The sequence below is a fragment of the Synchiropus splendidus genome, chromosome 5 (genome assembly GCF_027744825.2).
Source record: "Synchiropus splendidus isolate RoL2022-P1 chromosome 5, RoL_Sspl_1.0, whole genome shotgun sequence".
In the NCBI taxonomy this organism is placed as follows: Eukaryota; Metazoa; Chordata; class Actinopteri; order Syngnathiformes; family Callionymidae; genus Synchiropus; species Synchiropus splendidus.
Window position 1 is genome coordinate 10,624,565 of NC_071338.1, and position 15,118 is coordinate 10,639,682.

Below are 15,118 nucleotides of genomic sequence, written 5' to 3' on the forward strand. Positions count from 1 at the left end.
TTTGTCTTTGAAAATGACCCACTTGCACTTAGTAAAAAAGTATTGAGAATCATCAGCGAGACACATAAAAAGTATAGATGACTGAAGGTTACAGCTGAAGGTCCTTTCCTGCCAATACCATCAAGGGTCACTTCCCCTTAGTGTCTCTTGTGTCAACACTGTGCTCAATAGTTATATGTTAATGCACGTCATGTATTGAGTGGCTACCATGAGATTATTATCTTTTTTGTGGCGTCCGAATGGGAAATAAATGAGGATGGAAATGTATTTGCTGGAATCCCCAGAACGTGATGGAGACAAAACAATTGTAATCACAGTTTGTTTCATCGAAGTGAAATGACCTCGAGCCAATTTTCTGTTTATCAATGGTTGTCATTGATTCTTCTGTTCGCCCCCCTCAGCTATAACATGCCATTGATTCCAGTTCCGAGCGTTGGTTATGCTGTGCCCAAACATGCAAGCAGTGTGTCAGCCAAATGTGTGTCAGATTCTCCTCCGTTCTGACCGGCCCGACTAAATGTGACCGACGCGTAGAGAGGGAGACAGTTAGTGGCTCTAAAGATGCTCTGTGCAATGGACGTTTGAGTCATGGCTTCCTAGCAACCCACAGATTCTCCTGCTTTTGCATCAGGTACGTAGTTTTAGACATGCATTCCGCCCTTAAAAGTATCCTGCTCTTTGAATGACTAGTTCTGTTATTAGCAGCGCTGCACTTTGAGGATGCTGTACAAAGTTAGATGAGAGCTCTGGGATATGATTTAAGGTTATAACAAAGTTTATTATATGGCGCAGTATTTATGTTATTTCTATTAATATTTTTTTTGTTTTGCTTAAGGGCTCTTCTTTATTAGTAAACTAACTTAAGTCCACAACTTGTGTTGTATAATTCTTGTCTTAAGTTAAATGTTTATGAAGATTCATGATATAGAATAAGCATTTTATAAAGCCTGATAAATGCATTGTGCTGTCCTAAGAATGTAGTAATAATGCATCATAGACAATAGTGTTTCTGTTTAAACTCTTAGGTAAAGAATTTTAAGACCATGCAGGATCAGGTTCACTTCCCAGAATGGATTCAAACTGCTGCACATGTGAGGCAAATTCATTCTGAAAAAGCTCACAACAGTTTCAGATCCAGACGAGCCCAATGTCTGATTCAGACCTGAAGAGGTTCGGAGGACCAGCCAGCAGGGTCTTTGAAGCCATATCACCTCCAACCCCAAGGATGGAGCTGCTCAGTCCCTCCAAGGTGAAGGACCGCTCTCAGAACGTCACAGAGAAGGTCACACAGGTAGGAGAGAAGGGTTGCTGAGCCTGTGAGTGCAGCTCAACAAAACAAACTGACAAGTCACAAAGCTTGTGTTTATCTTTACTGACCGCGTTGAAGTTATATTGCACCGATCGACATTTTTCAATTAACATTCCACTGATAAACCTGTGGAAAAATCAGCATGTGCGACTGCCACTTAACACTTTCCAACTGGGTGTGAAAAGCTCAGCTCCCAACAGACCACTGGTCTCTGCTGGCCCTCAAGGCTCGGCATTGGGTCTGGTTTGGACAGATAGCAGGGTGAGGGTCAGGGCCGCTTTTGATCTTCCTCTTCATCTGAATAAATATCTGGGTCTGTCAGATGATCTATTTGAAGGTTAATGATAACTCTACTTTCACCCGGCAAAGTTTGTAAACACAGGCAGTGTGGCATGATGGGTCATTGCATCAGCCAGCTAATTATTCGACTCTGCATCACGCATCCCCACAGTCGCTTTGCTAGGTCAATAAAATAGACAGATTCACAATCCCAGGCAGAATGGTTAAAGGTGACCGCCATTCTACCCGCTGGATGCTGACTTTGCAGGATAAAAAGCCTTAGTCCGCTTCTCAAAGAGACGATGGTTGAGCTTTATTTAGATCAGGACGAGCATAAAGGAGGAGCATGCCTCCCTTACCAGGACCAGGACAGCAGCATGTCTTCAGTAAAGGTCTGTAGAAGACGACATTCTTTATTTCTGTGACCTACACTGCTCTACAGTCACTGCCTGGGTTTCCAATGATGAGTGCCCAATGGTCACCGATGGGAAGTGTATGCTGATGCGTCTCTGTGTGTAGGTGCTTTCTTTGGAGTCTGATGTGCTTCCGGAATACAAACTTCAGGTGCCTGAAACGACATGGTGGATTTTGCTTCACTACAGCCCCTTCAAGGCGTTTTGGGATTGGATAATTCTACTCTTGGTACTTTACACGGCAGTTTTCACTCCTTACTCTGCAACTTTTCTTTTGGACGAACATGGGAGTATTCGTCAGAGGAACTGCGGCTACACGTGTCACCCCCTGAATGTGGCGGACCTCATGGTGGACGTGCTGTTCATTGTGGACATTCTCATCAACCTGCGCACCACTTATGTGGACCACAATGATGAGGTGGTCACGCAGCCAAGTCGCATTGCCAAGCATTATATCAAGGGCTGGTTCCCAATAGATCTGTTTGCAGCGATCCCCTTTGACCTTCTGATTTTCAGATCCGGTTCTGATGAGGTGAGAAACGTGACGTCACAAATATGAAAATGATGTGCTCCCATTTCATAACTTTTACCTGTATGCACCTGTTGCTAAAGATGGTGACCCTGACAAGCTTGTTGAAAACAGCCCGCCTGCTGCGACTCGTCCGTGTGGCACGGAAGCTGGACAGGTATTCCGAATACGGCGCTGCAGTCCTTTTTCTGCTCATGTGCACATTTGTGCTTATAGCCCATTGGCTAGCCTGCATCTGGTACGCTATTGGGTTTGTAGAGCGCCCGTACACGGAGACCGGTTGGCTGGACAATCTGGCCGAACAACTTGGCAAAGTGTACAACGACAGCGACTCCACCTCAGGGCCGTCAGTTAAAGACAAGTATGTCACCGCTCTTTACTTCACTCTGAGCAGCCTGACTAGTGTGGGGTTTGGAAATGTGTCCCCAAACACCAACTCTGAGAAGATCTTCTCCATTTGTGTCATGGTCATTGGATGTGAGTATCTGTTGAACACTGGATATCTGTAACTCCTGGCTACTTTTAAATCACTACTGATCTCTCCATTCCCAGCTCTAATGTATGCCAGCATTTTTGGGAACGTGTCCGCCATCATCCAGCGTCTCTACTCTGGCACCACACGCTACCACACCCAGATGCTTCGTGTTAAAGAATTCATTCGATTCCATCAAATACCTGGTGGCCTTCGCCAGAGGCTGGAGGAATACTTCCAGCATGCCTGGTCCTACACAAACGGCATCGACATGAATGCTGTAAGTCCAAGCTTCAGATTGCCAAACAGCAACTATGACGCCTTTGCACCTGTGATTTTACTGATTCTGTCTGCAGGTGTTGAAGGGATTTCCCGAGTCGCTGCAGGCAGACATCTGTCTGCACCTGAACCGCTCCCTTTTACAGAACTGCAAGGCTTTCCGTGGAGGAAGTCAGGCCTGCCTGCGAGCAATAGCAATGAGATTCAAGACTGTTCATGCTCCACCTGGAGATACACTGATCCATTATGGAGACATCTTAGAGTCACTTTTCTTCATCGCACGCGGATCCATCCATGTCATACGAGACGATGTGGTAGTCGCCATACTAGGTGAGCCATCCAACCAAAGCAGAATCATAGAATGCTGGATTCTACTGAAGCACTCCTTTTCAGAGAGGAACGACATCTTTGGTGAGTTCATCCACCTCTACGACGAACCAGGGAAGTCCAGTTCTGATGTACGCACCATCACCTACTGTGATCTCCATCGCATACCCAGAGATGACCTTCTGGAAGTCCTGGATATCTACCCTGCCTTTGCTGACAACTTTTGGAGGAATCTGGAGATAACATGTAACCTCCGAGATGTGAGCTGCAGTCAAACTGAAATGAGGAATTCATAACAATTCAACCAAATTGACTTAGAAGAGATCTTCTTAGTCTTTCTGAAGATCCCATCAGGGGTTGTCCCAACAAGTCCACCTTAACCTATCTTGATCATCCTCCTGATTCACAACGGTCATATTCATGTCCTCCTTTCTTTCATGCAGGAATCTCTTGTTCTTTTTCCCTGTAGTTCCATGTCTGGCATTCTTCAGTCGGCAGTCTCTCCTCTCTGGGTGTCCAAACCTTTTGGCCTCCCCAGCTTTATCTTCAACCCTTACTGCACAAGCTGTCCCACTGATATGCGTCTTTCTAATCATGTCCTCCTCGTTCTCTCTCAATAAAAAATGAAGCATGGCCAGTAAATGGCATTACTAATACTGAGAATTAACATTTCATTTCAAACAAAAAAGTAAATTTGGAACACTTTCCCTTTGTTCTTTAGGCTGATCAAGCGCCTCCAATATTAACCACTGACTCTGGTGATGACTTTGAATGTCCCCACAAGGCCAGACACCGAGACCACTCCTTAGACTGCAGAATAAGACCTGGTGAGGTGTCTCCCTTGGTACCTGCTTGACTGAAAACTTATGTAAAATGTATGTAAATGGCCACAATGGGTATATTTCCAAACCATACTGATGGTGCCCAGAAGGGCATAGTGTGGCACAGAGGCTTGGGCATTTGAGCTGCCTTATACATGTTTGTAAATACAGTGGCACCTCGGTTCTCCCCCACAATCTATTAATCTATTAATGCGTTCCAAGCCTTAAACTAGGCTTTTGTAGGAGTGAATGTAGAGTGTCTGCTGCAGGTGCGCTGTTCCTCTATGTGTGTGGCCGCTGCATGTGGGAGGGGTTGCAGAGTGAGTGAGGTCTCTCCAGAAGTGAAGAGGTGCCCGGTGCGTGTCCAGCTCTGAATGTGCGCTTCTGTGCAGTTTGGCTGTGACAAAGTCATAAACCAAGTAACGCTCTGTCCCAGACTCGCCTCATCCCTGTCCCAGCTCCAGCCCACAACAGGACATCAAACCCTGGAGTGAGCGCTCCAGCCTCGGAGGTGTGGAGAGCGAGCACCTCCCCTGTGACACTCTACCACGGTCCAGTGCGGAGACAGGAAAGGTTTTACACCTCAATATGAAGAAAAAACAGTCAGTAAATGTAGCTAACGCGACACGTCTGCATACAGAGGCTGCGTTATACACAATAACAAAGCGCGTCGTGGGTCATCTGATCGGTCCGCGCATGTCCGTCTTTTTTCAGGGCAAGTTTTGGATTTTCGTTTGGAATCTGAAGCAAAAACATCTCGAAATTTTTGTTCAAACTCCGATTTGTTCGAAGTCCGGGACGTTCGAAAACCGAGGTACCACTGTATAATGAGAACTGGCTGAGTTGGTGGAAGTGTCCAGACTGCACAGAATAAAAGCCTTTTTCCGTCCATAGATGGAATGGATCATAACGACTCCTACCTCCTTCAGACATTCCAGTGTGGTCACCCACCTTCCCAGGCCCACTGGGATGACTGCTGCAGCTGCGGATCCCAGAGTTCCCAGTCGAGCGAAGAGTTGGGCAAGCCTCTCAGCCTCAATGCTAACACAGAGAAGTGCTCACAGGCGGACGGTGGAAGGGACGGTGCGTCGTCTGACCCGCACTGTGTCCCCACAAATGGATCTAAAGAAGGCAGGGGTGCCATGTTGGATCCAAACCTCCAAAGTAAAGTGTGGTTCCACCGACTCTCCTGTAGTTAACTGGTCTTTGAGCTTCTCGGGATTTCATTCAGTTTTAATCTCAGTTTGATTTTTGGTTGAGACAAACATGCTTTCTACATATAAATGTGAAAGGTGGCGAAGGAGCGAACACAGATTCAAATGTGAGGGACAACAACCATCTTCCTTCTTGTTCTTTGCAGCACCGTCTTTGAACGTTCAAGAAATGTATCACTATTGGCCTGAGAGACAGACACCACATTTCACAAGTCGTGCCTGGCGATCATCCTCGGTTCGTGCATCATCCTACCACCCACCACCATTCAGAGAAGAGCGCCCCAGTGAGTTGGAGTCTCGACTTGAAGTTCTCCACTCACAGCTGAACAGGTGATTTAAAAGTGAAATCTGCTCTCTGGTTTACTTCCAGAAACCAGAAATAGGTTTGTTGATCCTAATGTGTAACTTGCTTCTGTGGTTTTCACAGACTGGAAACTAGGATGACAGCCGACATCAATGTTATTCTTCAACTGCTGCAGAGGCAGATGGCGCCAGTTCCTCCAGCGTACAGCTCTGTTTCCTCCAATACTCTTCCTCCAGACCCCTGTGCCCTGTACCGGCCTGAGAGAGGAGTTCTGCACACCATATACCCCATCACCCCAGTGCAGTCATTGGTATGATCTGCAGCCAAAACAGGCTAAATTTGTGTGTGGCTTTAGTGAACTTATCTTGTGCTGTTATTGGTTCTCCAGACAACAACTCAGAACGAGTGGAAGTCAACCCAGCAGTCGCAAGAGTCTCTATCCAGTGGCATGAATGTGACTGGAGCTTCAGCTGACCCCAAGGCTTTGACAGGGACCCCCGAAACTCTAACTCACTCACGGCTAACCCTTGAGTCGCCTCAGTGCTCTGGCAGGTCTGCACTCGGGACTAACCTCCGGTATCCATCACTACCTGGGAACTTGGACATTTCCCCAGGAAGAGATGAGATCCAGAAGCACCTTTCAGACCCCTCATTGGCAGTCATCTAACTAGAGCATAACCATGGCACAGTTCATGAGTGTCTTGAGTTTGGTGTATTAAAAGGTTGTTTCCTGCATAGCAATGGTTCTCCTTTTTCCATCTTTGCAAAGAACATGCTTTTCTTTCGGTGAACAAACATTTCCTTGCTTCATTGATTTATGTAGTGTTCCATTCAGATTCCATCACAGGCTACCGTGCCCACTTACATGTTGAAGTCTCAACTCCTTCACTGGTTAGTGAACAGACCTTTTTTCCTTTTGTCATGGGTGTCACTGATTTTCCACAAGAATGTCCCATCAGTTTTTCAGAGTAAAAATGTTTTACCCAATGCGAGCTGTGCTCACAGGTTAGCCACCAAGATTTTTAGTATTGAAGGCCCCAAGTCCAAGACTGTGGTTCATATTTGTTGTTACGTCAACCTCAGACATTTGTGACAAAGCCTTTGCACGCAAGTCACCGCAGAGTCACCGTCTCTGGAGAGTGTGGCCCATCCCTGCAAGATATGGTGAGGTGCTAATCCAGGAGAGGTTCCTGGAAGGACCATTGCTTCTCCACATTGGGTGCAACCAGGTGAGGTTATTCATGGTCAATACCAATGCATGGATTCATTATTTCGCGAGTATGAAGCATTTTTCTGCTCGGTATAAGTTACAGAATGTTGTGTGTTTTTATGCGGTGCTGCTGTTGCCAGGTTCCACAGATCCAGTTTGAGACTGAAAAAGCTACTTGCAGTGAAAGGGATGGAAATCCACTGGTCATTGATCCAGTCCTCAGCTGTATACAGTATAGCACTATAGCTTCCAAAATGGCCTGCGGCTGTTGTGGAATGTTCCACATTAGAGCGAGGTGGACTTAAACAGAGCCATACACACACATCGATGCGATTCGATTCATCTGATTGAGGCAGGAAAGTGTTTTTACATAAACATAACTGTCAGATAGACCCAGATATCAATCTAGTTATCTGTCTATCTAATTATTATTATTATTATTATTATTCAATTGTACTGGCATACAAAGTGTTTTTGTTAGATACTGTCTTCCATAACACCATTCAGAATTAATAGTTAACTTGAAATATGTGTAATACTCAATATATTAACCAGCTGAAACATAGATGATAATGTGACAATTTGCTACACCCATATAACTAACTTAAGTCATTACTGTTGGCTGTAAGTCTAAGTCATACTGTGGGAGAACAAGTCCATTTTTGTTTTTGTTGGAAACAATTCAATTGATGTTGTGTGGCTTGAGTGAAATGAAAAGAGGTGTGAAGGTGCCAGCTCCCTCTTGCGTCTGGATCCCACGGGTCATTTGACTGGATGCCACCACAGTGTTTGTATCTTGAGCAGCCAGAGGCGGTCGATGTTTATTCAGCTGCCAGTCGTTGTTGTCATTGCTCTTTTCCACTACACTGGGATTGCAAATACTTAGATTTGCATCAATGGATTTCCATAAATGGACATTCAAAGATAATTGCGGAGTTGTATTATTTTTTTCATGAAAAATATTGTTTTAATTTTTACTAGGAATCTGGTCAATTGCTAGGTGAGCTGCATGGTGTTGTGACGGGCCAGTCAACCATCACGTCACACCTTTTTTGGGGGATAGAGACACGCAATCTGTTTTTAACGTTACTGTTTAGCTTTTTCAGCAGCTGCCAGTGAGCATCATCTTACTTCCTTTTGTCTGTGTGCCTGCGTATTCCTCGACGTGCACGTCCCAAAATATCCTTTATACTGGAATGATGTGCTGATACTGTAGTTCAGTAAATGTATGGATATATTAACAAATCATAACCAGATTCAGTACAACACTCCACAATACAAAAGAGGAGATGCCAATGCACCTAAAAGTAAAAGTCATGTCAAATCATCATCTTCCATCTTGGAATCATGGCAACCTCTTTCAATAGAAACATGAAGGATTAATGAAGTTGAGAGCACAAAGTGAAAGCTGCTTTTTCATGCGAGAGAACGGGAAGAAATGACGTCAAGGTCAGGCCTTGAAGCTTTCCGAGTCAGCTGCTAGAGGTGTCACCAAAACACCTCTCAGTATATCTGTTTTGTGTTTGTTATGTGAGTCTATGCAAATGTCAACAATACGATTCATTCCTCACCTCAAATATAGAGGAAGAGCCTCATCTCCATCAGAGCAGCTCCTCACTGTCAGACGGTTTGACGGTCCAGTGTCAGCTCCATCATGCCTGAGTCAGACTTGGATGGACTTACGGCCGAGGCTTTTTCCCTGAGCTGTCAGAACCATACGGTCGTGGTATACATGTGGTCCAGTACCAATGTGATTTTCTTCGCTGTTGGTTCCACTGCATCTTTTGCAATCATCTGGCTGTTGGGCAGCAGACTGAGGAGAGGAGCAACGCTGAGTCCAAATGTTGTCTTTGTTCTCAACATCTCCATCATGGATTTTCTATTTTTTCTTATCACTCCATTAGGATTGTTTAACCAGTTTTTATTTTACGATTGGAGACTGCAGTACATCATGCACTCGGCTTACTCCCTCAGCATGACGGGGAGGCCTCTGATGATGGCCTGCATCTGCCTGGACTGTTACGTGGCCGTGGTGCATCCTGTCACCTACAGCCAGAGGAAGAGTCTGACTCCCAGGATCATCTCAGTGGCGCTTGTTTGGCTTGTGACACTAGTCAGCGCAGTCACCTTCATCATTTTTTCTACTGCCTACTCCTTCACTTCCAACGATTCAGTCTTGCTGATCTCGACAGTCATCATCTTCATCTGTGACTCCCTCATCGTCTTTAGACTGGTCAAGTCCGAGAGGGGAAAGAAAGGAATCCACTCACAGAAGCGGCGAGCCATTCACACTGTGGTCATCACCCTGGTGGTCGCTGCCATTTCCTACATCCCTCCCTTAATAATAACATCATTTCGATATCATATAATCCAGGATTTGCAAGTGTCTCTCTGCATGCTACATTTTTTAACAAACTCCTCATTCACCCTGGGATCTGCGGTTATGCCCACACTCTGGATACACTTCTATGGGAAAGTCAATAAATCCAAACTCAGAGAGTGATGTGATTACAAAAAAAAAAAAAAAACTTATAAATGATGTATATTTGGATCAGTTAAATGCATTGCTAAAATCTTTTAACAGAAGCCTTTGTTTGGTAGGCATTTTATATCATGTACCTGGGATAAGAAGGACCTGAGAGGTACAGTAACTCAACATTGTCTGCACAGAAACGTTTGGTGGGGGTAAACATCATCATTCCATTGTTATCACTATAATGCTTAGTTTTACTTTAACCTGCTGCATTCATGTTTTTTATGAAAATAGAGACTGTAATACGTAGATTGCTTTCTTTCTGAAGAAATGTGTGAGGGTTTTTTTTATTGTATTTTTTTGTATTTTGTATTGTATTGTCCTCATACAGTAGGAGGTGCTGATGATACAGATACAATGTGGCCCTTATCAAACTCCCTGCCAGCTGTACATCGCGACTGTCTTCCTCTGCGGGTCATGCTCTTTATAGACACTATGTTTCCAGTGTAAACGTTAATATTCTTTGTTCAATCAATCAATTGCCAATATGCTATGTAATATGGTATTGTGTATTTTGTGTTTCATCTGTGTTTTTCAATTCAATTCCAAATAACACACATTAATCGCGTATGTCAAATAGTTCTTCACTGCACCAATTCCAGGTGGACCACATTATACGCTGTGATGTCATCACCAAAACATCCATGATGGAGGAGAGTAAATGAGATTTCGCTCAGTTACAAATGTTGTTCCATGCGCTTTATGCAGCCAGCAGTTTGCTCATCACTGGAGTCGTTCATCCCAGCTAATGTGATTCAACTTCAACAGTTTGATCATTCTGGGGTCAAATATGAGAATGCAGTTAGTCATGATTGGATAAATGTAAAACCTCAAATTAATATTTTTTTAAGTAAATAAAGTCCATTTAAGCATTATGATCTGCAATATCAAATTCATATATTTAAGAAAATATGTATTTAACAGTGATATTATTGTATGTATTTTGTCCGGATAATAAATAATAAAAGCTTCACCATCAAAGAATTCAGTCGATTTTATTCCGTATGTATGTTTTAGGGTTTTCAGGGTTTGTTTGTTGGGGTTGTCTGTAAACAGAATAACTGAAAAACCATCAGACATATTTCAATTAAACTTACAGGGTTGGTTCTTGGTTGGCTGACATAGAAGTGATTTAATTTTGGTGGTTTGTAGGTTACTTGAAATGAGTGCAGGCAGAAGAACGGATCTGGAAAAGATAGTTGGCTCAAAGGTGGTGCCAGGAGGCCTGGGATCCGCAGAAGAGGAAGCCACTGACTGCAGAGTAAAGATTAAATGGTGGAGGTTGAGGTTGCAAGAATGTCCTTCAGAGTTCAGGGAACAGTTGACACAGGCTCCAGGTGGCCAGGGAAGGTACAGCAGCATTGCTGGGGGCAAGAGGAATTACAATTGTGAAAATGTTTCTGAGAAATGTTTCTTTGCTGGAGAGCGTTACCTTGACCAACGCACTGCTCAGGTGCAACAGCTAACAGTTCAGTTCAGATGTTGCTACTATAGGCCGGGTGTATGTAGAGCAGAGGTCTCAAACTCAGACCCTGGGTGCACAACTTTAGCACGGGTGTGGCCCCCAGAGCGCCCCCACTCTTTGTCCAAAAGGAGATGTATAGAAAACACTGTATCATTGAATTCCAATGGATGACATTAGTCTTTACCCTGGGATCTTGTACTTTAATGCCAGGTCCAGATACCCCACTAACATTCTTTGAGTTTTCGGCACTGTGCCATGCAATGTGTTTGCCACGATTGTCTACAATAAGACCAACACTACTTTGTTGTTCGCTGTTATTGTTGCTGTCAAAATTGTCCCCATCCAGTGTGTAGTCACTTAACACACCATCACACATTTGTTTCCCAATGTAAATGCTGATGGTGAGCAGATCTTCTTACATACAGGGGAGACGTTTCATTTTCATACAGTTTGTCTGTTTTCATATTTTACATGTATTTACATGTGCACAAGGTCTATAGACTCATTGCATCATCTTCAGTGATGAGGACATGGGTTTCATGGGTTTCACTCAAAGAGGAATCCACCGAGAGAGGCCCAGAAGTTTTTATTATTTATTTTAGGGGTTCCGCTCGACATATTCAGAAAATACAAAAAGATCAGGAAATACAGCTACACTGAGCTGTGTAACTGTATATCCAATTCCATTTACCACAAGACACCACAAATACTGCGTTGCGAATGAACTATTTAAACATCCTATTTGGATAAGTGCAGACCATTGCAGGCCAGAAGCTTCAGACAGGAAGTGGAATCTTCCTAAAATGGAAACATTTATCTTCTGTCAAGTCATTTCTCTGTTTGTTTAATGTCAGTCCCATGCAAATGGCAGGCTGTGATTGATTCTACACGTCAACGAGAAAAGGAGAAGCCCCGATGCTCTCCCTCTAGAGCTGCTCCCGGCGACCCACCGTGCAACTGTCTTCCTCCAGCTCCGTCATGCAGCTTCATGATAGCCACAGAAACCTCTCCGGCCCGGACGGATTTAACCAGTTTGACCTCTTCCGCTGCTCAGAAAACTTGACCTACAAGCACATATGGCTTGTCACAACTGTTGTTTCCTTCCTCGTTGGTTTCCCGGCGTCTTTTGCCATCCTGTGGGTGCTGGTCAAGAGAGTGAGACGCGGAGCAACTCTGACACCAAACGACTTTTATATCCTCAACGTCTCCATCATGGACTTCCTTTTCTTCTTTTTTGTCCCGCCAGGATTTATCAATCACTTCTTTCTGTTTTATTGGAGCGTGGAAGCTCTTTGGAATTTGATTTACGCCTTCAGCGTGACGGGCAGGCCGCTGCTGATGGCCTGCATCTGCCTGGACTGTTATGTGGCCGTGGTCCATCCAATCGCCTACAGTCAGACGAAGAGTCAGGCGCCCAGGATCGTCTCCGTGGCCGCTGTGTGGCTTGTGACGCTTGCATATGGAGTCAGCTACTACCTGAACTATGAATACTTCTTGACCATGATGACCGGAACGATTTTTCTCATTTCCATAGTGGTCATCTCCATCTGTGACACATTCATTGTCGTCACGCTGCTCAATTCGGAGTCTGGAAAGAGGGGGATCCATCCACAGAAGCAGAGGGCCATCCACACCGTGGTCATCAGTCTGCTGGTCACAGCCATGTCCTACATCCCTCCTCTGCTCATAATCACTATTGGAACGGAACTGATCCTTGATGCAGCTGTGGTTCGGTGCACTCTGAGTTTTATGATAACAACTTCATTCACGATGGGCTCAGCAATCATGCCTGTGCTCTGGCTGTGCAGTTTCCGAAAATTCAGCTGTTTCAAGTGTTTCTAATCCATATAAGGAGGTTTGTTTACGTCCGTGCTATTTTCATTTTCATCATGAATAGTACGGAAAAGTATATTTTGCATATATATCTAGATGTATTTAATTATGAGGCATTTCCTCTGTGTTTCTCTGTTTGCAGTAGGCTTGATTTAGTTTAGTGGCTTTTAGGGTGTTTCACTATTGTCTATGACAGTTTACAACTGTGTAATAAATTGGATATTTCAACTGCATTTTTTTCATGTGTATCATTCTTTAAATGTCCGCATTTAAATTTTTATTTTTTATTTTTTTTATTTACGCTTTTGCTTTTAATTTATTTAGCAAAAACAATACTATAGACATTAAAACCCGGGTCTACAAACCAGTTAGGCGTCAGCTGGAACAAGCATTTTATATTATATTATATTCGATAATTAGGAACTAAAAACGTGATCTTCCGGTTGTGCAATAACACCATTAGCCCCATTAATAAGAAACTGGGCGCAAAATATTATAGGCGTGACGTTGCTGGTGAGGCGCATGCGCAAAAGTGTCAAAGTTGTTGTTTTTTGTGTGTGTGTGTGTTTTCTCCCTTTACGCTATTCCACAAAGAGCGAGAGGATGCGAGATCATAAGAGTCCACACTTCTTTTTGTTTACTTTTATTCAGTCATGTGTAGGTGATGGTAAATATCATTGAACCGCCAGACAGACAAACGTCGTGCACGTCAGGGGGTCGTTGAACTACTGACATCCTAGCACACAGTGCCATCTAGGGGTAAAAGTGAGAACAGCAGCCAATATTCCTAATTCGTCACACGCCCACAGCAGATAACGTCATTTATGAGAGGATTATTGCCCCCTTTTTCTTGTCAAAACTTAGCTAACATTTAACCACTAGAAGCAATGATTTTACTAAATAATTATAAATATATGTTCAGTACAGTTGCTTGACCAAATCTATTGCCAGAAATTGCTTTTAAGAATCAGCATGTTGGTAGCACAGACGCCAGCCTGTTTCTTTTTAATTTCATTTTTCCCTCTATCTCCTCATGGGGCCATTTTCCCCCTGCTGGGCTACTCTACTCCAACAGTACTCTCCAAAGACAACATGAAGTTTCAGTGGAGATTATTATTATCCATGTAAGGACGAGTAAGTAAATGATGTTACATGCTGTTTGTGCGCACTCCTGTATGATAAAAACACATAAGTTAATATCGGTCAAACTCCAAGACAAATGTGTTTCATTTTATCACACATCATCTTCGACCTTCTACTCTGACCCGCAGCAGCTCTTCATGCAGCCCAGGTCCCTCAGATACAGGAGAGGCATGATGGCGCTGCCAGCCGTCGGCAGGCTCAGGACTGGTAAAGCTAGAAAGCACTCGTACTCTTCCTCATCCTGGATGGCGGCCTCCCCAGTCACATATGCCAGCACTGGAGGGACATAGGACACCAGAGTCATCACCATGCTGTTGGTGATGACCTGAAGAGCTTTCTTCTTTATGGGGTGCAGGCCTCCCCCTTCATGCTGCGAGCGCTTCAGGGCCCAAAGAATGGAGGCGTCGCAGAGGAGGATGACAGGCAGAGCGATGACATACACCGACATGGCTCTGGGGCTGTGGGTTAGCTCCTTGAAGATTATAGCCAAGGTTCCCTGGATCATCGTAGCGGTCCACACAGCTGCTGCCATGACCACTCGAGGTGGCAGACTCTTGTGGGTGCGATAAAAGACAGGATGAAGGACGGCCAGGTAACAGTCCAGGCAGATGCACGCAGTCAGCAGCGGCCGTCCCGCCAGATTTAAGGCAAACAGAAAGTTAAAGACCATCAGAAGGGACTTGATGTGCCAGAGAAAAAAGTTGGACATGCCAAAGGGGACATAGAACAAGAAGACTAGGTCCATGATGGTCAGGTTGAGCATGAAGACGCCATGTGGGGTGAAGCTGGCTCCTGCTCGGTGTCTCTGCCAGAGAGTGCAGAGAACGGCAAGACACGCCGGACAGCCCACCACCGAGAGGAGACACGAGGCGGTCGCCCAAACTATCATTCCCGTCATCATCTCCTCACAGTGGGCCACTCCATCACTGAGGTTCTGAGAGCCAGGCAGGGTCATCTTGTAGAAGGACCTTAATGTGTGGCTTCTGG

The 15,118-nt window shown here is 44.6% G+C and overlaps 1 protein-coding gene across 3 annotated transcripts; it reads left to right on the forward strand.

Annotated features, from left to right (window-relative positions):
- Nucleotides 1–484: 484 nt before the first annotated feature.
- kcnh6b (potassium voltage-gated channel, subfamily H (eag-related), member 6b) lies at nucleotides 485–6,682 on the forward strand. Of its 3 annotated transcripts, none has more exons than XM_053866533.1 (12): nucleotides 485–631; nucleotides 1,127–1,291; nucleotides 2,108–2,533; nucleotides 2,614–3,007; nucleotides 3,083–3,282; nucleotides 3,359–3,611; nucleotides 3,675–3,868; nucleotides 4,330–4,435; nucleotides 5,324–5,593; nucleotides 5,790–5,973; nucleotides 6,071–6,257; nucleotides 6,336–6,682. In XM_053866533.1, exons 2-12 carry the CDS (start codon nucleotides 1,148–1,150, stop codon nucleotides 6,612–6,614), a joined length of 2,637 nt encoding a protein of 878 aa, XP_053722508.1. In that variant the 5' UTR covers nucleotides 485–631; nucleotides 1,127–1,147; the 3' UTR covers nucleotides 6,615–6,682. The 3 variants fall into 3 exon arrangements, with proteins under 3 accessions (XP_053722508.1, XP_053722510.1, XP_053722509.1); XM_053866535.1 differs by having other exon boundaries at nucleotides 1,127–1,249; XM_053866534.1 differs by having other exon boundaries at nucleotides 588–631; nucleotides 1,133–1,291.
- The last annotated feature ends 8,436 nt before the right edge of the window (nucleotides 6,683–15,118 follow it).